This window comes from Pangasianodon hypophthalmus, chromosome 9 (assembly GCF_027358585.1).
Source record: "Pangasianodon hypophthalmus isolate fPanHyp1 chromosome 9, fPanHyp1.pri, whole genome shotgun sequence".
Lineage (NCBI taxonomy): Eukaryota > Metazoa > Chordata > Actinopteri > Siluriformes > Pangasiidae > Pangasianodon > Pangasianodon hypophthalmus.
In genome coordinates this window covers 882,017-904,772 of record NC_069718.1, presented here as the reverse complement: position 1 = coordinate 904,772, position 22,756 = coordinate 882,017, and the positions used below count along the sequence as shown (strand labels likewise).

The 22,756-nt window shown below is 43.0% G+C and overlaps 3 protein-coding genes across 6 annotated transcripts in view; 2 read left to right on the top strand and 1 right to left on the bottom strand.

The window, feature by feature from the left end:
- The first annotated feature begins 459 nt into the window (after window positions 1-459).
- Window positions 460-8,925, top strand: glmp (glycosylated lysosomal membrane protein). Of its 2 annotated transcripts, none has more exons than XM_026911725.3 (6): window positions 460-632; window positions 2,599-2,871; window positions 4,118-4,288; window positions 5,331-5,549; window positions 5,639-5,919; window positions 6,237-8,925. In XM_026911725.3, exons 1-6 carry the CDS (start codon window positions 531-533, stop codon window positions 6,409-6,411), a joined length of 1,221 nt encoding a protein of 406 aa, XP_026767526.3. In that variant the 5' UTR covers window positions 460-530; the 3' UTR covers window positions 6,412-8,925. The 2 variants fall into 2 exon arrangements, with proteins under 2 accessions (XP_026767526.3, XP_053092787.1); XM_053236812.1 differs by having other exon boundaries at window positions 494-632; window positions 2,528-2,871.
- Window positions 8,926-9,560: 635 nt separating this feature from the next.
- Window positions 9,561-16,236, bottom strand: tmem79a (transmembrane protein 79a). Of its 3 annotated transcripts, XM_034302321.2 has the most exons (6): window positions 16,083-16,216; window positions 14,220-14,361; window positions 11,651-12,351; window positions 11,089-11,277; window positions 10,598-10,820; window positions 9,561-10,509 (listed from the first exon to the last, which is right to left on the bottom strand). In XM_034302321.2, the coding sequence occupies exons 3-6, from the start codon at window positions 12,120-12,122 to the stop codon at window positions 10,317-10,319; spliced, it is 1,077 nt and encodes a 358-aa protein (XP_034158212.2). In that variant the 5' UTR covers window positions 12,123-12,351; window positions 14,220-14,361; window positions 16,083-16,216; the 3' UTR covers window positions 9,561-10,316. The 3 variants fall into 3 exon arrangements, with proteins under 3 accessions (XP_034158212.2, XP_026767528.3, XP_053092789.1); XM_026911727.3 differs by lacking the exon at window positions 14,220-14,361 and having other exon boundaries at window positions 16,083-16,236; XM_053236814.1 differs by lacking the exons at window positions 11,089-11,277; window positions 14,220-14,361; window positions 16,083-16,216 and having other exon boundaries at window positions 11,651-12,620.
- A 911-nt stretch (window positions 16,237-17,147) lies between these two features.
- The window catches only part of msto1 (misato mitochondrial distribution and morphology regulator 1), a 21,105-nt gene continuing 15,496 nt past the window's right edge, over window positions 17,148-22,756 (top strand). The window contains exons 1-4 of the mRNA XM_053236811.1: window positions 17,148-17,393; window positions 20,244-20,373; window positions 22,175-22,241; window positions 22,326-22,401. Coding sequence (XP_053092786.1) covers window positions 17,310-17,393; window positions 20,244-20,373; window positions 22,175-22,241; window positions 22,326-22,401 — 357 coding nt within the window. The 5' untranslated portion in view covers window positions 17,148-17,309. The remainder of the gene's footprint in view (window positions 17,394-20,243; window positions 20,374-22,174; window positions 22,242-22,325; window positions 22,402-22,756) is intronic.

The window sequence follows — 22,756 nt, the reverse complement described above, 5'->3', positions numbered from 1 at the left end:
TTGAACATCTTTTTTATTATTACTGCGATTTTACCTCTAAATTTCAGTGAAACAGTTTTACAACATATCTTGTTTTTCCAGATTAATTTGAATCCCCTAATTTCTGACGTAATGAACCTGGTAATTTTATTGGGTAAATATCACATGTAAATGGAAGAAATGTAAACACTCCTTTATGTTATTTTTTGTGATTTTGTGAAAACATTTCAGAATTTCAAATACTTTAAAAAACTAAATAGAAAGATGGAATCCTTATGCTGCTCTATGTTGAAATATTAATGTTTAGGAGTCAAATTCATCTCAGGTCTTGCTCCTCGTTTTATTATTTATTTATTTATTTATTGGTATTTGTGTCTTGTTCTCTGTCTTGTGATGTAAATGTGTAACGAAGTGAAAAGAAAAAAAAAAAAAAAAAGAACTGGTCCGCCATTACGGTGTGAGTCAGCTGACTGTGATCACGTGACCGCACTGAGCCGCCATAGCAGGGTTTCACTTCCGCATCAGCAGAGTGCTGTGTTGTTTACAGCATCATGTCGGCGATTAAAGCTTACTATTTTATTTATTTCACATTATTTCTTGTAGTTTGTTGTGTGAATGGATTCATGTGGAATGGGGACACTTTCAAACGGAAGGTAAAGATATTTACAGTTTATTTATCTGAAATGCTTTAGTACTTTGTTTGTTTGTTTTTTTAATTCTGTCATTTTGTTGTTTAATCTATTAATCTATTAATCTGTTATGTAGTATATTAATTAAATTTAAGTCCTGTATCTCACTCTGGTATGTTTTTCCACTTGTTTACCCCTGTATAAGAGTTAATGCAATTTATATTTATAATAATATCCAAATGAATCAGTAGATCATAAATATGCTCTCATTTCCATACAGTAATACATTTTTCACTTACAGTGATTAGTTATTGGACAGATTGAACCACAACAGCTTTATATCTTTTAATTAATGAAATATGGGTTAATATAATTGTTTAAAAAACATTATACTAACGTATGATGTGCATACAGAGTTTATATAAGGGAGAGAAATATGATATTTTTATATTTATATATATAAAATCATGAAATTTAGGTTTGCTAACAAACTGCCAGTAATACAGTAATGTTGCATTAAAACGTTACTTGTTTTTTGTTGTTTGTTGTTGTTTGGTGTTTGTTGTCTTCAAAAATACATTTAACACAAAAAACAGGAATGAATGTCAAAAAAACCTCCACAAATATTAATATAATTTTAAAGATTAGGTACAGAATTTTAACAACAAATCTGCTTCCAATCTGAGATCACAAAAGTCTCATAAAGTCCTGATAGTGTGATACCTTGAAGTGTGACATGGCGTAGTTTATCGTGATATCGTCTTTATATCATCATGTTGCCTAAATGTAGTTTTATTGTTAAAATGTCACTATTCAAGATATTAAGGGGCAAAAAAAAAACAAAAGCAATGTCTGGCCTATGAACCAGTGTAAACGTTATAAACATAACATTAATAAACTGAATATGAACTAAAGAAAATAATCTTCCTGCACCAGTCTTTACATCATCTAAAGACTTTTCTATTCACAGCCTGCAGAACATTATGTTATATTTTGGGAGATAAACTTCCCGATGATATTTAATTCAGTAAAGGGAAATTTAAATAAATACATAAATAAATAACATCCTGTTACTATAGAGATGGGAATAATGTGTAAAAAAATAAAGTATTTATATCAGTTATTTGGAATTTCTTATTAAAAATGATTTCTCATGTTAAAAATATAATATATTTGAATGATATAAAACTAGTTTATCTGGATGAGGGAATCACAGCAGTTCTCTCACGCGCACACTAGAGGGCGACAAAACTAAACAGCTGAAATAAATTCAAACCCAATTAGAAATTGTCTCACAAGTTTCAGTTCTGAATTTTTAAATGCCCTGGCACACTTCCCCTCTTCACTTCCCCTCTTCACTTCCCCTTGCTGACTAGACCTCACGGCTCGGTGTGTTTTAAAGCGCTGATTAAAGCGGGTCGGTTAGCTGTTAGGTGCAGGGAGAGATCAGGTGACAGTTTGCACAATTCCAGCTACACGGACTTGACATTTGACCTCACGCTGACCTGTATGAGCTCAGCATCAGCCACACAGTGTGTGTATCTGGTCATGTGACCTTTCAGAATGAACACACACATCAATACTCTGCAGTAGTGATATGATATGATGTGATATGATGTGATATGATATGATGGTGCTGTGACTTTTGACACTTTTTTACAGGGTAAGATTTGGCTGGTAGCGTGTCCCGGCTAACGTTATCTCTCTAAAATTATATAAAACCCCAGCATGTGTGTTAGCAAAAAGCTCGTGACAAACTGAAATGAAACGCAAATTAGTTAGTTAATTATTAATATTTGTTTGATGTAAATTTTATTAATTTAAATAAATAATAAAAATAGAATAAATCAAATGAATTAGAAAGTGTATGAAGAGATTAAATAGTTAATTATTTGTTTTATTTGTTTTAATTCATTTAGGATTATTTTACAGACCGTTTTTGAGGCAAAGGAAGAGAGTAATCAGTCGTATCTCCTCTCTCGGTGTTCAGGTGTCACTGGAGATGAACCCCGGGTTAACTCCGCCCTCAGCGGCGCCCCCCAACGTCTCGGTGCTCCACGCACGGGCCCTCGGCAACAACGACACACTGCACTTCCTGTTCTGCAGCGGCGGAGCTCCGGCCCTGCTGGTGATCCACACGCACTCCGCTGAGTCAGCAGTGGAGGTGAACTGGCCCAAGTTCCTCAGCTCAGACCCTGCAGACAGTGTGAAGGTGGAACCGGAGAGCAGCGTGCAGTACCGAGGCGCTCTGGTCTTCACCCGCGTGAGTCTCACTGTCCCTCTGAGAACGCCCGTCACGTTCCGCCCGTCTAACAGCGGAACACCGTGATTAGGAGATGTGAGGTGGTAAAAGCGTTTCCTGTTTAACGACGATGTAGAGAAGGAGCTGTTCCAGAACGTTAAATTACTGAGTGTTCAAGAATATGTATAATCTCAGGCAACTGGAGAGGGTTCTAGATCACTGTACTCAGAAGTGCTCTAGAACACCTGACGAGGATGTTTCCTAGAACCAAAACTGTAGGAGCGGTGTACTAGAATGCTCAACCAGAACATTAAAACCAGAAAGTGCTCTAGAACATTAAAACCGGGAAATGCTCTAGAACATTAAAACCAGGAAGTGCTCTAGAACATTAAAACCGGGAAATGCTCTAAAACATTAATCCCAGGAAGTGCTCTAGAACACTTAAAACCCAGGAAGTGCTCTAGAACTCTAAAACCCAGGAAATGCTCTAGAACACTAAAACCAGGAAGTGCTCTAGAACATTAAAACCGGGAAATGCTCTAGACATTAAACCCAGGAAGTGCTCTAAACACTAAAACCCAGGAAATGCTCGAGAACACTAAAACCCAGGAAATGCTCTAGAACACTAAAACCCAGGAAGTGCTCTAGAACACTAAAAACCAGGAAGTGCTCTAGAGCATTGAAACCAGAACATTCTAGAAAGCTTGACCGGTTAGTGTTCTAAAAGGCTGGACCTGGACATTCTCTAGGTGACCTGAGTAGTAAGTGTGCTAGAACATTAAAGCTAGGAATGGTTCTAAACGACTGGACCGAGAAGTGATCTAGAACGTTCAACCAGGAGATTATAGAGTGATAAGGGTCCTAGAATGCTTGAGCAGGAAGTGTGCTAGAACCTTAAAACCAGGAAGTGTTGTAGAATCTGTACCTGAGAAATGTTCTAGGAAGGGCTGCTGTACCAGCCTCATGTTATTATTATTATTATTATTATTATTATTGTTGTTGTTGTTGTTGTTTACGGCCATTTTGAAAGCTGTGTTGGAGCAGAGCAGCAGTGTGTCGACTGAAACACGTATCTCACACGCTTGAGGAAGTGGACGAGGGGGAAGTGTTCCAGCGCTGGTTTTATCACTTCCTGTCCTTCCTGTACCTTTAGACACTATAAAGCACCTAATAAATCACACTCTGTGTTTTGGAACTTCCTATATACTCATTTTAGCTTATTTTTCTGTTAAAAAGTGTTTTTTGTGTGTGTGTGTGTGTGTGTCAGTTGTGGGAGTATGATGAGTTAAACAGCACGGGGCAGAGTGTGTTGTCTCCGTATGAGCTCAAGGACTTTGAGTGGGACGATGTGAACAAGACGGTGGATTACACACACCACACTGCACAGCTCTGTGGGAGACACGCCAGCTTCAGCAGCAGCGCTTCCCTGTGTCTGCACGTGAGGACACACACACACACACACACACACACACACACACAGAAATGCCGAGTCTTCAAATGCAGGTTGAATAAATAATAAGCCAATGAACAGCCAGGTCCATATTACTAGCATCAGTAACCTGTCGCGCTACTGCGATGCTAAAGACGTTCTTAAAGGGCCAGCGCACAGTTTTCTGTTCATCTGTTTAACTTTATACATTTTTCCAACGTCTTCAGGACAGATGAGTTTACGCTTCTTTGCGGTTTCGTGGTCACATGACAAGCTGCTTTTTTTTTTTTTGTCTTATTAACTTGAAGCGAGAGAATAAAGAGAGTCCGGTGAGGGAACGACTGTTTATAGCTGCTATAACGTAAGCGACAACAGGAGCTAACTTTTTTCACCGACGTACTACAACGTTAAACGTAACTATAAACAGATAAAAAGTTCGATGTGGTGTTCTTTCACGAATCAACAGTTGTAATCATTGGCAGATTGCTGTGGTATTAGTTTGTGGTGGTGTGATGAAGTGGAGATACTCTTACTACTGATTACTGATTATTTTTCTATAACATATATTATAAAAGCTTTTAAAGCTTTAGTTTCTCAAAATACTTTACTACTGCTACTAACGCTGCGTTCACGCCATGTCGGAATTACCGTAATTACTAGATGAGAACCTGGACGTTCTACTCTGGGTTATGCGTTTCGTTTATTTTCAGATTAATCTTGCATTATTAAGACATTAATAAGAGTCAGTTATACGAATTATTGCACAGAAATATTACGAGACAACTGCTTGACTACATGTTACTGCTGAAGCCGCCGCTATTTTGAGTGTTTCCGCACGACATTCTAGCGGTCAGGTGGTACAAGTCAGAGCTCTCGGAGAATTCCTAGTTTACAAGTCGTAATTACTAGGACTTGACGCTTTTTACACGACGCTTTTTACACGTCAGAATCTTGTATTTACGGTAATTACATCATGGCGCAAATGCAGCTTAATACTAATGCTGATAATAATAATAAAAAATAGTAACAATAGCGTATTTATTTTTCTCAGTTTTCAGCATACGAGTCTTCGGGCCGAGAGGAGGCGTGGCCTAGTCTCCTCCATAACGCCAACTCCTCCCAGCTGCGCATCTTGTTGAAAGATGTGATGCCACGAACCAACCAATCACATTTCGCCCTGGAACTCCAGACAGTGAGCGAGGCGGGGCTTCAGACTCGAGTCAACGTCCACAAGTCCATCGATGATGAATACACACCCTCCATCTTCCAGGTGGGCATGGGCGCATATTTAATTTAAATATTATTCTATTGTGTCTAAACTTATCATTTATATTCTCTCACTCTGTCTGTCTGTCTCAGGTGTCAGAGTGGGTGTGGTCTCATGATAACTCCTCCTCCTCCTCCTCCTCCTCCTCCGTGGTGGGATTCTCTCAGTGGAAGCCCGTAGTGTATCAGAAGAGTCTTCCTGCCATTGAGGACGCGGCGCCTTGCAGCCACTCAGAACCCGTCGACCTCCCTCAAGCTCCGCCCTCACGCATCATCCCCGCCTATTTTACCCAGAATCTCCTCACACACGGCCTCAATGTCACCTTCAATGTGAGCTCTGAGCCCGCCGCAAACTCCACCCAGTTCCTCAGCTGGTGAGTCAGTACACACACTGATTTCTGCCTTAATTCAGAGCTCAATGTTCCTTAATAAAATGTGCCATGAATATATAAATATAAAAATATTAACTATATAGTTATTTATAATTTATGTACAACCGGGACCTTTTTATTTCACCAATAATTAAACTAATCATTTTAATTGCACGTAAAGAAATGTATGTGAGAAAACAGGAAGATGATGTTCTCTAAGACGTAACCATAGCAACAGTTGTGTAATAGTAAATAAAATGATAGTGGATTTATTATTATTGTCATGTAATTCTCTCTCTCTCTCTCTCTCTCTCTCTCAGGACCATGCTGGCGGGAATCGGGATTCCTCCGTCAGATTTCTTCTCTTCGCTGGTGATCGCCATCATGGCCGTCGGTCTCGGCACTCCGCTCGTCCTCCTCGTGGTGGGCGGAGTTTACATCTGTGCAAGGAAAAGGAAACGGGATACGCTCGGCCAATACGAATCAATCAACTGAGGCTGGCGGCTGTGACACAAGCCACGCCCATATGGAAAAACTGATCAATGGGAGGACATTTCAACTGACTGTAAATGTCAATCAACTGAGACGGCAAGCCCCGCCCACATGGGTAAAGTGACTACTGAGTTACAGTATAACTTTTTTGTTTTTTACCATAAATCTATGTTCTGTTTATTAAATAATGACCTCTCAGTTTTTTTGGAATAATGTTGCAATAATGACAGTCAACTGATACGGCGTTCTAAGCCCCGCCCACACCGACTAACGTGACGTCGAATGACAGGATGAACGGCGAATAACAATCCAATATGATTTCTCACTGAGCTCCGCATAATAACTGACCAAAGATGAAACATGTCATAACTGAATGTAACCTCAACTGAGACGTGTAACGTTTAAACCCTGACCAATGAGAAGTCACAAGGACAAGACAAACAGCCAATCACAATCCGCTGCATTTTCTAAAGCAAAGCTCTGCTACAAAATGTAAGGATTAAAAATTCTTAAGTAAAAACAGTGACATGCCCCGCCCACCTCTGCAAGTTAATGCGTAGCCCCGCCCTTGTACAAACCAACCAATGAGAAGTCATCATTTAATAATTCATGATAGTGTGAAAACTGACCAATGCGATGAAAAAGTGTAATAATTGACTATCGATCAACTGATTGTAGCCCCGCCCACAGGTATGATGTAATAAACTGAGTGCTGAGAAGGAATAGTGTAGAAACTGGCTTTGATATAAATCAGCTGATGCTGTTAAGCCCGGATGTTGTGTAACGTATGTAGCCCCGCCCACACGTACAGCCTGACCAATGAAGTTCTATGGAGAGGTTACTCAAGGCCAATCACAATTCACCTTCACTGAGGTTCATATTAACGTGTTTCACTCTTTCCTTTCTTTCTCCTTGGTGGAATATAATGTATAATGGGTGTTTATGGTGACTGACCAATCAGAAGTCACGTTTGTATCTGAATGATGACTCGGTGTGGGCGGGGCTTAATGAATTTTAAGTTAAATGCTGACTGCTGACTTTTTTCACCAAAACAGTAATGGTGCCATAACCGGAGCCAGAACCGGTGTTGGTTCAGGAATTAGAGAACTTTTTTAAGAAGTGATTTAAGAGTCAAACCGTGATGTCACTGGATGTGGGCGTGTCCTAATACAGAGTGTAAAATCATTGCGTTAAGAACTTTAGCCTTATCAGTGTAGCTCTTACGCTGTTGATTTTCACCTTGGATCATTGATTAATGGTTGCAGTTTTTAATATTTAGGTGTTACGGAGTCGCCCCGCCCCTTAGCCTCCTCACATCGCCGACCAACAGCACTTTGGTTCTGGAGAACTGACCTGAGACCTGAGAACTGGTGCTTTTATGGTGAAAGGTTTCACGATTAGACGATTAGGAACTCGGTGTATACACAGGAAACATTTAGCATGTGTGTTGTGAGTGTGTGATGCCTTCGTTCTGCTCTCTCTCTCTCCTGATGTTCACCTCATCACAGTTCTGTTTCTGTTATAATGTTCTCACAGAAGAATCACAAGCAGTAGGATGTCTTGCACCACGGCGCTGCTGAGTTCTGGGTTGTGATTGGTCGTTAAGTGTTGATTAGTTCTCTATAGCAGCAGCTCTGACAGTAGTGCAGCTGCAAATCACAGGATTATATTAATGCACTCGTTCTAATATGTTATCGTTTCTATAGTAACAGCACATTCACAGGGACTCTGTGACGTATCACATACGAGACTGAAACGTTTCTGCACTAAATCAGTCTCAGGGAATTGACTGGGTTTCACAGCCTCATAGACTCCTGCTTCATACGTTACGTGCTAAAGAGCTTTACTGATAGAGAAGCCATCTGTGGTAGGGATCTGCATAGAACCTTTAATGGTTCCTACAGCAGGACAAACTGAAGAACGCTTCAGAGCGCTCGACGGAACCAGCTGATCGAGCCGAGGCAGAAAGAAATGAAGCTGAGACAAAAAAAACAACAAAACAAATGTGAAACGCATCATCAGGCTCCATTTCAGACTTTTATCCTTCAATTTCTCCTGACTTCAAGTGGTTTTATACGACTGTTTTATTGTGTATTATCATGTATTATTAATATATATATATTGTGTATTATTAGTAGATATTATTAGATAACTTTTTTTTTTTCTTGCCAAAATGACATTTTGTTTTGAAATATTTCCGATTTTCAGGGAAAACGGCTCTAAACTTTATACTTTTATTTCTCTTGTTTTTTTTTTTTGTTTTTTTTTGTTTTGTTTTTGTTTTTGTTTTTTTTAGATTTTTTACATTTTCAAAAAGAAATGAAAAGACTTTTTTGTCTTGGGTTTATTTTTAAGGACCGTAATTAAAATTGGACCCAGAAATGCCTTGAGAAAAGATCAGTGTTGACTCTGTAAGATGCAGAACTGACCTGAGAATAATGTGTGATGTACAGTGTAGAAGATTTGTTTGATTAAACCTTTTAAATCTAACTGAAGAAATAAAATTCATAAACATGATATTTGAGACTGTCTTGTTAGCGAAAGTTGCTCATTTGTTGCTTTCTTAACAGAAGATCAGCACATTAGCTGTGAGATTTACTGAACTTTAGTGGGATTAATCTTCTATAAAAACCATTTTTATTAACATTATTGGGAACCTATGGATTTACACTACAGTTTATCATCAGGATAAAAAAAATTCTTATTTATTTTGAATTTATTTGCTTTTTTTGAGCATTTACGCAACCTTCAGTCTGGATTGAGGGGGTTTTATTTACCTCAAAAGCCACATCTCAACCTGATATCTATCAGTCCAAGACTACCTGCTGTTTAAAGTCTCCGCTTTTTACTTATGTGCATGTAGGTTGCGTGTTTTTGTGTTTTTTTGGATGAAAGAATGGACTAAATAGATTTTTTTTAATAGCAGCTAGTGTGGAAGCTTCATTAGCCTGGTCCTTGTGTAAGAGATTGCTAACATAGACTTTTAAACCTTCTGAACACACACTCGTATCAACTTATGATCCATTCTGTAATCTGAACGCAGATTTCTTCATAAAATCAGTGAATTTTATCCAAAACACAGATTTGTTTATGAATTACATTCGCCACCTGGTGGACAGAATCATGAACTGCAATAAAACACAGCAAATGTGTTTTCATTTAACACTTTAATACAAAGTACACAGGTGAACTGACAGAGCAGAGTTATAGCTCTAATAGAAGGATATTATAATATTAAACTTACACAGCTGCGTAAACAGCGATAACAATCCAACAGATTTGTGCAATGTGTAATTATTGAGTAGTGTAATAGTGAATAAATTAAACGAGCAGGGATAATGTAATACCACAGAAATGACTTGTTTTAGTGAAAAGAGGACGAACTCTCATGAATATTGAAATGTTTTGTATTTTTGAAGAAAAAGAAGCTTAGAGTTAATAAACAGTATATGTCTTTTAATCAATATTATATATAAATATATAGTATGTGGACAGTTCAATAACTTTGTAATAAAAACTGATTTTTAGGTAAAAATGTAAATTCAGATCTGAGTAATAAAAAGAAATTTCTATTCTTTTATGAATAATTCTTTTAATCACACAGTAAACACTGTCATTAATGCATTTGATATTCTGATTTACAGAATTTAAAAAAGATTTATCAAGACAAAAAGGTCCAGCATTGACTCCCGACTCCAGGAGGTGTAAACAGGAAGTGGGGGAAAAAAAAACAGGAAATCAAATCTTAAGGATTTCACATTGTATATTTTACAAAGACACAACAAGACGACGTCTCATCTTAGTGGTTATTTGATGTGTGTGTGTGTGTGTGTGTGTGTGTGTGTTACCCACAATGCACTGCACATGAGTGGTGAATCAGAGTTTTTATTTATTAGCACCTTTACTGTTTAACCCCACCACCTGGCTTTAGGGGGCGGGGGTGTGGTGGGCGGAGCTACATCAAACACCACCCCCTCTCCTGTTGAGGAGCAGATGAAGTAAAGGTTGAATCCCAACAGAGCGAGAACGGGCAAGAAGGAGAGAGAGAACCCCAGCACACGCACACTGCTGCCGAAACACACACTCGGCCAGTAGATCAACCTGCAACACACACAAACACACACACACACACAGACAATAAAGCCTCCATAAAGGCATGGATAAAACGCACACACACACAGAGACGGACCTGCCGAAGACGAAGACGATGGTGAGCAGCGGGACGAGTTTGAGAGCCTCGTGGTGGATGTACGTGGACATCACAGCGAGCTGCACGAAGAACAGCAGGAAGAGACGGAGAGAATCCTGGACGTAGGTCATGTGGACGAGTGTGTGTCGATTCACATGCTTCCCCTTAAACAGAGGATTCAGAGAACTGAACTTCAGACGGGACACGCCGTGTACCAACACACCTGAAACACACACACACCATTCGCCAGATCATATCCCATCATTCTTCACCACAGCAAGTGTGTTCCGATTGGCTGAGATGACAACACAACAATTAACACTGCGTAAATAAATATACTGTGTGTCACTGTAGCTAGCAGTAGCGTAGCTGCGTTTCCCATACACTCGTTAGCTCTGTTAGCTTCGTCTATATAATTAATAAGGCAATGTTAAAACTGTTACGTGCGTAGCTTCCTGACTTTAGCTACATTTAAATTTAAACTAACTGACCTAGTATGATGGGGAAGGTGGCGAAGAGCGCACAGCGCAGTGTGTACACCAGCCTGGAGGGGGCGCTCCTGACCGCAGGGAGCTCTAAGGGCAAGAGGTCATGACCTCCCCACACGAGGAGCGGAAACATCACTACACCGGCTAAAAGAAACGCGAACGAGCTCATCATCTCACCACAACACACACAACCTGAGAGAGAGAGAGAGAGAGAGAGAGAGAGGGATAGACAGTTATAAGAGGGAGGGAGAGAGAGAGAGAGAGAGAGATAGACAGTTATAAGAAGGAGACAGAGAGAGAGAGAGAGAGAGATAGACAGTTATAAGAGGGAGGGAGAGAGAGAGAGAGAGACGGAGAGAGAGAGAGAGAGAGAGAGAGAGACAGTTATAAGAGGGAGGGAGAGAGAGAGAGAGAAAGAGAGACAGAGAGAGGGAGAGAGAGGGAGAGAGAGATAGACAGTTATAAGAGGGAGAGAGAGAGAGAAAGAGAAAGACAGATTTCACAAACTACAGAAATTAAATGTCGATGTAATAAAGAAAGTTAAACAGTGAAAGTTGTTTCTCACGGGCTCGAGGACTCTGCTTTGTGTTTTCCATGTGCGTGTTGACATCATTGGCTCTGACGTCATCGGCTCTGACATCATCGGCTCTGACATCATCGGCTCTGACATCATCGGCTCTGACGTCGTCGGCTCTGACGTCGTCGGCTCTGATGTCATGGCACTCCTTTGGTATTTCAGCTGTTTTCCTCACAATCTTCACCAGAGGAGTGAACACAAAACTCATCCTATGTCCATCATCATCATCATCATCATCATCTTCATCTTCATCATCAGCCAGCGATCCATCTCCATCATCCCTCCATCTCTCCTGTCCTACATCCAGCTGTCTCTCGCTCTCCGTCCTGCTCTCCAGACCCGTCGTCCTTTCCTCACTGTCGTACACCGTTTCCTCTTGTTCTCTATTTTCTACCTCCTGTCTTTCATTCATCCCTCGTTCTCCGAACGGTTCCGAGACTGGAAACAATTTTTCTTCCATCTCTGCATGGGTGTGGATCCACTCTGTCTCTGTCTTTCTCTCCTGTAGCTCAAAAGGCTGTCTCTTTCTCTCTCTTTTTCCTCTGTCTCAGTCTTTCTCAGGGATCAGAAGTCTGATTGTCCGATCAGCTTCACGGGACATGTGCAGGAGGTCAAATTCAACAAAATGGAAGATGTCAAGTTTCAAGTTTCAAGTTTCAAGTTTCGTCTTTTCAAATCACTGGTTCTTCCTGGGGAAACAGAGACAGACGGAGAGGAAACAAAGTCCACTCTCTGAGAATTACTCATTAACCGATCCAGTCACACTGAAACACCTACACAGGAGGAGAGTGGAGAAAAACGGCGCAGAGCTCGCTGAGGTACTGATCGACGTGGAGAATAACAGAGCAAGTGACACACGAGCAAGAGCGACAAAGTATTCACAGTAGATTGATGATGAAAGAAAACGATTTGCGATTGACATTTAACCTGGTTTCTGTAGTTTCATGGGAAATAAACTCTCTCTCTCTCACACACACACACACACACACACACACACACACACGAATCGATGTCCAGGTGATATTTAATCAGGATTACCACATCTGAAAGTGAAACTGCACACTGGCACTTTAAGTTCTTGTGATTTTATTTTAGAAACACTGGTGGAACTTATGCACTTCCGTCTCACACTCTGCCACTGCGGAAGGTTCCACATGCTGTCGTCCTGAACATCCTGTAAACACACTCGGTTCTGTGTGTCTACGCTTCTACACCTGTACACTGGGATGATTTATAATCGCACTATCCGGTATCACCCAGAAGAGGACGGGTTCCCTATAGAGTCCGGGTCTGTCACCTCTGGCTTGTTCAGTAGGGATCTAAATTTACATCCGTTTACATTCATGTCATTTGGCAGACTCTCTTCTGCAGAGTGACTTACAGACATGAAAGGACGTTTATCTCGTTTATTCGACTGAGGGTTAAGATAAGATAAGATAAGATAAGATAAGATAAGATTTAAGAGCCTTGCTACAGGGTCCAGCAGTGGCAGCTTGGCAGTATTGAGATTTGAACTCATGACCTTCTGATTGTAGTCTCAACCACTTCCAGATTTCTGAAAAGTGCTGAATTGAACTGAACATTTCCCAAATGACCCTCGTCACTTAATGTAGGAAAAGTGGCTTGTCACTAGGGGGCAGTATTGCAGTGTCACAAGGTAATTTTTGTAATTACGGGTAATTTTTTTCCCGGCTTGCTAGCATGACCACCGCTAAATCACCTGAACACGCTACTCATTCAGCTAACAACGTAAATAGTAAACGTGATGACTGAATAACTCCCAAAAAAACCCCTGAAACACACTGCATGAAAATTACTTGCATTGTGTCGAGTAAACAGGAGTTTTCACCTCCTACGTTTATGTAAATGTGTGAATGTAAATAATCTGCAGCTCTAATGGACACTAATGAGGGTAAATCTGCCACAAGCGCTCACTGAGCTGACAGACATGCAGTGAAAGCTTGCCGTTATGGATCTCTCTACCTGGAATTACAGGGAATAGGTGGAGAGGCAAGGTGCACAGAGACAGACAGACGAAACAACCCTTTTTCTTTTTTTTTTTTTCTTTTTATTAAAAAAGTTTCTTCCACCACACGTAAAGATTAAAAAAAAAAAGTACAGAATTCCGATGATTCTGAATTTTTTTGTAGTGTAGCTTGATCTTATTCTTAGCTAGCTAATAAATCTTTAGTTTGCTCTGTTTTCTCGTTCTTTTAGGCAAGTATTTTGAAATAAACACCTACACTGGAATCACATGGCCTCAGTTACAGCATTTAGCAGCGTTACGCTCTAATCCAGAGCGATGTACAGAAGTGCTTTGAAGTGTCTGCTGAAAAACATCTTCATGCTAGTGAAGAATCCAAGAATACCACAAGGATAAAACGTAGGACTTAGTTAGCTAGCTAACAAAGTGCAATCTGTATCTGATGTTCGCTAGTCCCAAAACCTCTGTTTGCTAGATAAAATGATCATAACCATCAGGGATAATAAAGCCAATATGGCGTCTACACCAGCTTAGGTCAAAATGATTATAAGGAAGTTCTACATGTACACGTACCACGCCTGTTCCTCCGTGTTTTCCCACGCCATTTTTCCTCCACGCTGCCTGCCGCACAGAATTATGGGATACATACGACAAGGAAACGCGTCTTCCACCTTCATCATGCAGTTGAGAGAAGTTCGTGTAGAGAAGTGTCCATCTACAGTGGAGGAATTTCATGAAGAACTCAAAATCTCTCTCTCTCTCTCTCTCTCTCAACAGTTTAAGAATGCTGTTCCTCTCGTTGTTCCACTTTATATTCCAACATTGCCAACCTCAGAGAAACTCACATACCATCCTAAACACACACACACACCCCATCATAAACAACCTAACACGCCATCCAGTGTTTCCCCGAGTCAGAAAGACCATGTTGGATGGAGGTTTTGGTGAAACTGAGAGGCGTTTGAAGTTGTACCAGGTCCATCAGGTTCTTCTCTCACAGCACTGCTCTATTCTCTATTCACTAACTATTCAATCACTTATTCATTCATCTCCAGTAAGAGCTTTATCCCAGTGAGTGTCGCAGTGGATCCTGAGCTAATCCCAGCAACACTGGATAGACGGGATAGACTATCAAGGGCTTCTCTCTCTCTCTCTCTCTCTCTCTCTCTCTCTCACACACACACGTACACTTATTCAGACCTTGGGGTGTTTAGGACTCACACACAACATGTTCATGCCTCCAGTAACACCACATCACACGATGTCCCCTTTTATCCTGTAACAATAAAGCTGCTGGTCATGTGATCCACAGTCTTTTGTAATCATGAAAGAAAGTCAGTTTTGGACTGAGAGGGAGAGAGGGAGGGAGAGAGAGAGAGAGAGAGAGAGAGAGACAGAGAGAGAGAGATGGAGAGAGAGAGAGAGATGGAGAGAGAGAGACAGAGGGAGGGAGTGAGAGAGACGGAGAGGGAGAGAGAGAGGGAGAGAGAGAGGGAGCGAGAGAGACGGAGAGAGAGAGAGAGAGAGAGAGGGAGCGAGCGATAGAGACGGAGAGGGAGAGAGAGAGAGAGAGAGGGAGTGACAGGAGACAAAGGAAGACAAAGGAAGAAAGAGAGACACAGGCATGTTAATGGTTTATGTGTTTACTGCTGCTTCTCCTACGTGCATTCGTACAGTACGTTTGCAGACGGTGAGGCAGAGAGACAGATGGTGAGGCAGAGAGACAGATGGTGAGGTAGAGAGGCAGACGGTAAGGCAGAAAGGCAGAGAGACAGACGGTGAGGCAGAGAGACGGTGAGGCAGAGAGACGGTGAGGCAGAAAGGCAGAAAGGCAGAGAGACAGACGGTGAGTCAGAAAGGCAGAGAGACAGATGGTGAGGCAGAGAGACGGTGAGGCAGAAAGGCAGAGAGACAGACGGTGAGGCAGAAAGGCAGAGAGACAGACGGTGAGTCAGAAAGGCAGAGAGACAGACGGTGAGTCAGAAAGGCAGAGAGACAGACGGTGAGGTGGAGAGACGGTGAGGCAGAGAGACAGACGGTGAGTCAGAAAGGCAGAGAGACAGACGGTGAGACAGAAAGGCAGAGAGACAGACTGTGAGACAGAAAGGCAGAGAGACGGTGAGGCAGAGAGACAGTGAGGCAGAGAGACAGACGGTGAGACAGAAAGGCAGAGAGACAGTGAGGCAGAGAGACAGACGGTGAGTCAGAAAGGCAGAGAGACAGACGGTGAGTCAGAAAGGCAGAGAGACAGACGGTGAGACAGAAAGGCAGAGAGACAGACGGTGAGTCAGAAAGGCAGAGAGACAGACGGTGAGTCAGAAAGGCAGAGAGACAGTGAGGCAGAGAGACGGTGAGGCAGACAGGATGTGTATATTATATTAATCTGTATTTGCAGGTGAATTTAGTTTAAATTATAAATCTACAGAACTTTCTTACCTGATCTTCAGTTTTCTGTCCACTCAGTGTGTGTGTGTGTGTGTGTGTGTGTGTGTGAGAAGTCACACAGGTGTGGCAGGTAAATCCAGTCACTGAGCGTGAGACTGTGGTTTGATTTTGAACGTCACGTGGTTTCCTAAGAAAAAGTTACAAAATCAAGAAGCTTTAAATAAACTGCTGGGAGGTTTTATGAACACAAAACCACGCCCCCTTCCGGTTACCAAGGATAATTGCAGTATATTATTAAAGTCCTGTGTGAATGTGCGTCAAAATTTATTAAATATGTTTATGATCCATAAATCAGCAACTTGGTTTTTTTTAGGAAAATACATGAATGTATTAAAATATTTTAAAATATATATTAATTTTTGGAAGATTTTTTTAAATCATCAAAACTAATAGAATGATACAAAATCCTACATTTTTATTATGTTCTTTACTGTCAGTAAAAATAGTTTACAAATGATTAATGTTCATAACTTTCCTAAAATCCCTTTCTTTCTCGAAATTAAAACCCGGAAGTGATAACACAGTTTGTTTAAAAAAACAATTCTTTGGTAGCACTCCTCTTGCAGCTCTCTGATTGGATGATTCAGTTCCCGCCTCTCGCTTCTCGCCTCTGATTGGACCGTGAAGTAGCAAACTCTAAATAGGAAATAAAAATGAACATTGAGTAAGAAACATAACTTTGCTAAAAGCTCTATCTTATATGCTAATGTTAGCTGTTTTAAACAGAAAAATAGCTGTGTCTTAGTTAATTAATAACTTCTTAAACCACTATTTTCGCTCTAGTTCAGTGGATTTAACTATTTGTTTAAACACACCAACATATTTCTTTTAAAATGATTAAAATACAAATTTAAAATTATTAAAACTGATAAACTAGCTTTATCGCCGTTTCGTTTTTGAACCTTTAAGGCTCGTGGTGGTTCTGGGTTGCTATGGTAACGTAAATGACGTCCCAACCGTCCAATCGGCTGGCTGTTTGTGAGGCCTCGCGCAGGGGGCGGGACTTGTCGCTGAACAACCTATCCCGACTAGTGTGCGTCATACGTAAGGATACGTATGGACGTCAAACCCGGAAGTGAGTGTGTGTTTTTTTTTCCCCCCACCATGCTGCAGTGTTTGCGTTCCTGTTCCCTGATAAATCCCTGGCGTGTGTGTGTACAGTTAGAGTGCAGTGTTAAAGTGTGTGTGTGTGAGAGTGTGTGAGTGTGTGAGAGCACGATGAGCGGTGTGTGTAGAGAAGTGCTCACTCTACAGCTCGGACATTACTCCAACTTTGTGGGGACACACTGGTGGAACCTGCAGGTAACCAGTTTCTCTCTCTCTCTCTCTCTCTCTCTCTCCGTTTTAATGGTTTCATTTTAATTGATAATGTTTCGCAAGTTTTCTAAACAAGTTAATAATCACAATGATGCTCAGCCTGGGCTAAAGACCTTTAACACATTTAGTCTCAGGGAGGAAAGTTAGTGTTGTGGCTTGGGAAGAGAGATTAAAGATTAAAAGACAGACAGAAAAACAGATAGATACAGAGACACAGATTTATTCCTGAAGACACATTAAAGGTAATGAGCGTGTCTCACACAGCATCAGTCACACACTCCTTAGTCCTGAAGGCTCTCACTCTCTCTCACTGTCTGTCTCTTTCTCAATGTCTCTGACTGTCTCTCACTGTGTCTCACTGCGCCTCACTGTGTCTCACTGCGCCTCACTGTGTCTCACTGCTCCTCACTGTCTCTCACTGTCTCTCACTGCGCCTCACTGTCTGTCTCTTTCTCAATGTCTCTGACTGTCTCTCACTGTGTCTCACTGCGCCTCACTGTCTCTCACTGTCTCTCACTGCGCCTCACTGTCTGTCTCTTTCTCAATGTCTCTGACTGTCTCTCACTGTGTCTCACTGCGCCTCACTGTGTCTCACTGCGCCTCACTGTCTCTCACTGTGTCTCACTGCGCCTCACTGTGTCTCACTGCGCCTCACTGTCTCTCACTGTCTCTCACTGCGCCTCACTGTGTCTCACTGTCTCTCACTGTCTCTCACTGCTCCTCACTGCGCCTCACTGTCTGTCTCTTTCTCAATGTCTCTGACTGTCTCTCACTGTGTCTCACTGCGCCTCACTGTGTCTCACTGCGCCTCACTGTCTCTCACTGTCTCTCACTGCGCCTCACTGTGTCTCACTGTCTCTCACTGTCTCTCACTGCTCCTCACTGTCTCTCACTGCGCCTCACTGTCTCTCACTGTCTCTCACTGCGCCTCACTGTCTCTCACTGCCTCTCACTGTCTCTCACTGCGCCTCACTGTCTCTCACTGCCTCTCACTGTCTCTCACTGTCTCTCACTGCGCCTCACTGTCTCTCACTGTCTCTCACTGCGCCTCACTGTCTCTCACTGCGCCTCACTGTCTCTCACTGCCTCTCACTGTCTCTCACTGCGCCTCACTGTCTCTCACTGCCTCTCACTGTCTCTCACTGCGCCTCACTGTCTCTCACTGCGCCTCACTGTCTCTCACTGCGCCTCACTGTCTCTCACTGCTCCTCACTGTCTCTCACTGCGCCTCACTGTCTCTCACTGTCTCTCACTGCGCCTCACTGCGCCTCACTGTCTCTCACTGTCTCTCACTGCGCCTCACTGTCTCTCACTGCGCCTCACTGTCTCTCACTGCGCCTCACTGTCTCTCACTGTCTCTCACTGTCTCTCACTGTCTCTCACTGCGCCTCACTGTCTCTCACTGCCTCTCACTGTCTCTCACTGCGCCTCACTGCCTCTCACTGCCTCTCACTGCGCCTCACTGTCTCTCACTGTCTCTCACTGTCTCTCACTGCGCCTCACTGTCTCTCACTGCGCCTCACTGCGCCTCACTGCCTCTCACTGTCTCTCACTGCCTCTCACTGTCTCTCACTGCTCCTCACTGTCTCTCACTGCGCCTCACTGTCTCTCACTGTCTCTCACTGCGCCTCACTGTCTCTCACTGTCTCTCACTGCGCCTCACTGTCTCTCACTGCCTCTCACTGCCTCTCACTGCGCCTCACTGTCTCTCACTGCCTCTCACTGCCTCTCACTGCGCCTCACTGTGTCTCACTGCGCCTCACTGTCTCTCACTGTGTCTCACTGCCTCTCACTGTCTCTCACTGTCTCTCACTGTCTCTCACTGCGCCTCACTGTCTCTCACTGCGCCTCACTGTCTCTCACTGCGCCTCACTGTCTCTCACTGCCTCTCACTGTCTCTCACTGCACCTCACTGTCTCTCACTGCGTCTCACTGTCTCTCACTGCGTCTCACTGTCTCTCACTGCGTCTCACTGTCTCTCACTGCGCCTCACTGTCTCTCACTGTCTCTCACTGCGCCTCACTGTCTCTCACTGCGTCTCACTGTCTCTCACTGCGCCTCACTGTCTCTCACTGTCTCTCACTGTCTCTCACTGCGCCTCACTGCGCCTCACTGTCTCTCACTGTCTCTCACTGTCTCTCACTGTCTCTCACTGTCTCTCACTGTCTCTCACTGCGCCTCACTGTCTCTCACTGCGCCTCACTGTCTCTCACTGCGCCTCACTGTCTCTCACTGCGCCTCACTGCGCCTCACTGCCTCTCACTGCCTCTCACTGCGCCTCACTGTCTCTCACTGTCTCTCACTGTCTCTCACTGCGCCTCACTGTCTCTCACTGCGCCTCACTGTCTCTCACTGCGCCTCACTGTCTCTCACTGCGCCTCACTGCGCCTCACTGTCTCTCACTGCGCCTCACTGTCTCTCACTGCGCCTCACTGTCTCTCACTGCGCCTCACTGCGCCTCACTGTCTCTCACTGCGCCTCACTGTCTCTCACTGCGCCTCACTGCGTCTCACTGTCTCTCACTGTCTCTCACTGCGCCTCACTGTCTCTCACTGCCTCTCACTGCGCCTCACTGTCTCTCACTGCCTCTCACTGCGCCTCACTGTCTCTCACTGCGCCTCACTGCGTCTCACTGTCTCTCACTGTCTCTCACTGCGCCTCACTGTCTCTCACTGCGCCTCACTGTCTCTCACTGCGCCTCACTGTCTCTCACTGCGCCTCACTGTCTCTCACTGTCTCTCACTGTCTCTCACTGCGCCTCACTGTCTCTCACTGTCTCTCACTGTCTCTCACTGCCTCTCACTGCCTCTCACTGTCTCTCACTGTCTCTCCCAGGATGCGTCTCTGTGTTACGACCCTGACGTCCCACCAGATGAGCTGCAGAGTGACGTGCTGTTCAGAGAAGGTCTCACCCTGGGGGGACACGTCACCTACACACCCCGTCTCATTGCCCTCGACCTGAAAGGTACGCGCACACACACACACACACACACATACACACATACACACACACACACACACACACACACACGTGTTTTCCTGTCTGCCTACCTGTCTGTTTGATGATCTGTCTCTCTTTCAGTGTCTGTCTGTCTGCCTCTCATCTGATTTGGCTCATCAGTCTGTTTTTCTTCCTTACTGTTTATCTCTCTTTCTGTCTGTCTTACTGTCTCACCACCTGTCTGTCTGCTTGTGTGTTTATTTCTCTTTCTGTCATTGTTATTGTTATTTTAGTAGTTGAAATTAAAATTAAATAGTAATATACAACATCATCGTCATGCAGACACGCGGCTTTAATTTGAGGGTATTTACGTCCTAATCGGGTGAACACTTTAGGAAATACACTGCTTTTTATTTGTTATTTCCCTTGCATGTTTTTTAAGGAACCAAAAGGCTGAAAAATTAAAACAAACCCATCAGAGAGAAGCATTAAGGAGCATCAAGCATTAAGAAACAATAGGAGTGGTCTAATCGACTATTCGATACATTCCTAAATAGAAAGTCCTGGAAGACCATGAAAATAAAAACTATAGTGGATGACAGAAGAATTCTTTCCCTGTTGAAGGAAAAACCTCTTCACAACAGTTGACCAGATGAAGACCACGCTCCAGGAGGTAGGAGTATCTGTGTCAAAGTCAACAATCACGAGAAGACTTCACCAGAGTAAATACCAGAAGATGTAAATCACTGGTGAGCCTCAAAAACAGGAAGACCAGATTTTTGGCAAAAACATCTAAAACGAAAAACCTGTACAGTTCTGGAACAACATCCTATGGACAGATGAGATGAAGAACAGCTTGTAGATGAAAGATCCGAAGCGTACCACTTCCTTTCCCGGCGTGGGCGTGTACGGCCGCCAGTGGAGCTGGTGCTCCTCTATTCATCGATGATGTGACTGTTGAGAAAAGCAGCAGGATGAGTTCTGAAGCGTACAGGGGCATGATATCTGCTTACATTCAGACACATGCTTCAGGATGGAGCTTCACAGTGCAGATGGACAACGACTTAAATATTTTAAAAAAAAGACTCTTTTTAATGTGAAGAAGTGGAACGTTCTCCAATGTTCTGGCTGAGTCAGTCACCTGAGCTGCAATGAAGACAAAACACCACGAGAACAAGCAGGAAGTGAAGAGCAGTAAAGAGCTTCAGCAGAATGATGTCTGTGGGTTCCAGACTTCAGTCATTTACTGCAAACGATTTGCTACAGAGTGTTGAAAACAACCGTTTAATTTATGACTGTGCTAGCTTGTCCAAATACTTTTGGTTCTGGATCTGTCTCGCATCACACTGAACCTGTCTCACATCACACTGAACCTGTCTCACATCACACTGAACCTGTCTCACATCACATTAAACCTGTCTCACATCACACGAAACCTGTCTCACATCACATTAAACCTGTCTCACATCACACGAAACCTGTCTCACATCACATTAAACCTGTCTCACATCACATTAAACCTGTCTCACATCACATTAAACCTGTCTCACATCACATTAAATCTGTCACACATCACACGAAACCTGTCTCACATCTCAGATATTAAACATGAAACCTGTCTCACATCTCAGATATTAAACACTAAACCTGTCTCACATTTCAGATATTAAACACTAAACCTGTCTCACATCACAGATAGCAGTGTGACAGTGTATGCTGGTGTGTGTATGCTGGTGTGTGTATGCTGGTGTGTGTATGCTGAGAGTTGTGATACTGAAAACGCACACACACATGGATAATTATAATTTGTTGTGTTACTGTGCAGGAAGTCTGCAGACTCTGAAGCAGGAAGGCTGTCTGTACACAGAGCACGACAACTCCACCTTCACATGGTCTGTGTGTCTCACTGCCTGTGTTATCATTACTTCAGTGTGTGTTATGATTAGTGACTGTGTGTGTGTGTGTGTGTGTTACAGGCAGGGTGATGTAGTCACTCATGCAGAAGCTCCTGCAGTTAAAAACCCATTTCTGCAGGACCTCGACAGGATGGATGTGAGTATCTCTGTCACACACACACACACACACACACACACACACACACAATCACCACGATGCACCTCTCAGGCCGACAGATATAGGAGTAACTGATGTGCTATACACTTGCTGCTGAGATATCAGGACCCCCAGGAGGAAAACCCGCAGACAGACAGGTGATGAGACAGACAGACAGGTGATGAGACAGACAGACAGACAGACAGGTGATGAGACAGACAGACAGACAGGTGATGAGGCAGACAGACAGACAGGTGATGAGACAGACAGACAGACAGACAGGTGATGAAACAGACAGACAGACAGACAGACAGGTGATGAAACAGACAGACAGACAGACAGACAGGTGATGAGA

What these genes read in the sequence shown, in the direction of transcription:
- glmp (XM_026911725.3), top strand. Translation starts at nt 531, where the DNA reads ATGTCGGCGATTAAAGCTTACTATTTTATTTATTTCACATTATTTCTT. An exon ending in GCGCTCTGGTCTTCACCCGC is followed by an intron (nt 2,872 to 4,117) that starts GTGAGTCTCACT and finishes TGTGTGTGTCAG; the next exon opens with TTGTGGGAGTATGATGAGTT. An exon ending in TCCACCCAGTTCCTCAGCTG is followed by an intron (nt 5,920 to 6,236) that starts GTGAGTCAGTAC and finishes TCTCTCTCTCAG; the next exon opens with GACCATGCTGGCGGGAATCG.
- tmem79a (XM_026911727.3), bottom strand. Translation starts at nt 12,122, where the DNA reads ATGGAAGAAAAATTGTTTCCAGTCTCGGAACCGTTCGGAGAACGAGGG. An exon ending in CACCTTCCCCATCATACTAG is followed by an intron (nt 10,821 to 11,088) that starts GTCAGTTAGTTT and finishes TGTGTGTTTCAG; the next exon opens with GTGTGTTGGTACACGGCGTG. An exon ending in ATCGTCTTCGTCTTCGGCAG is followed by an intron (nt 10,510 to 10,597) that starts GTCCGTCTCTGT and finishes TGTGTGTTGCAG; the next exon opens with GTTGATCTACTGGCCGAGTG.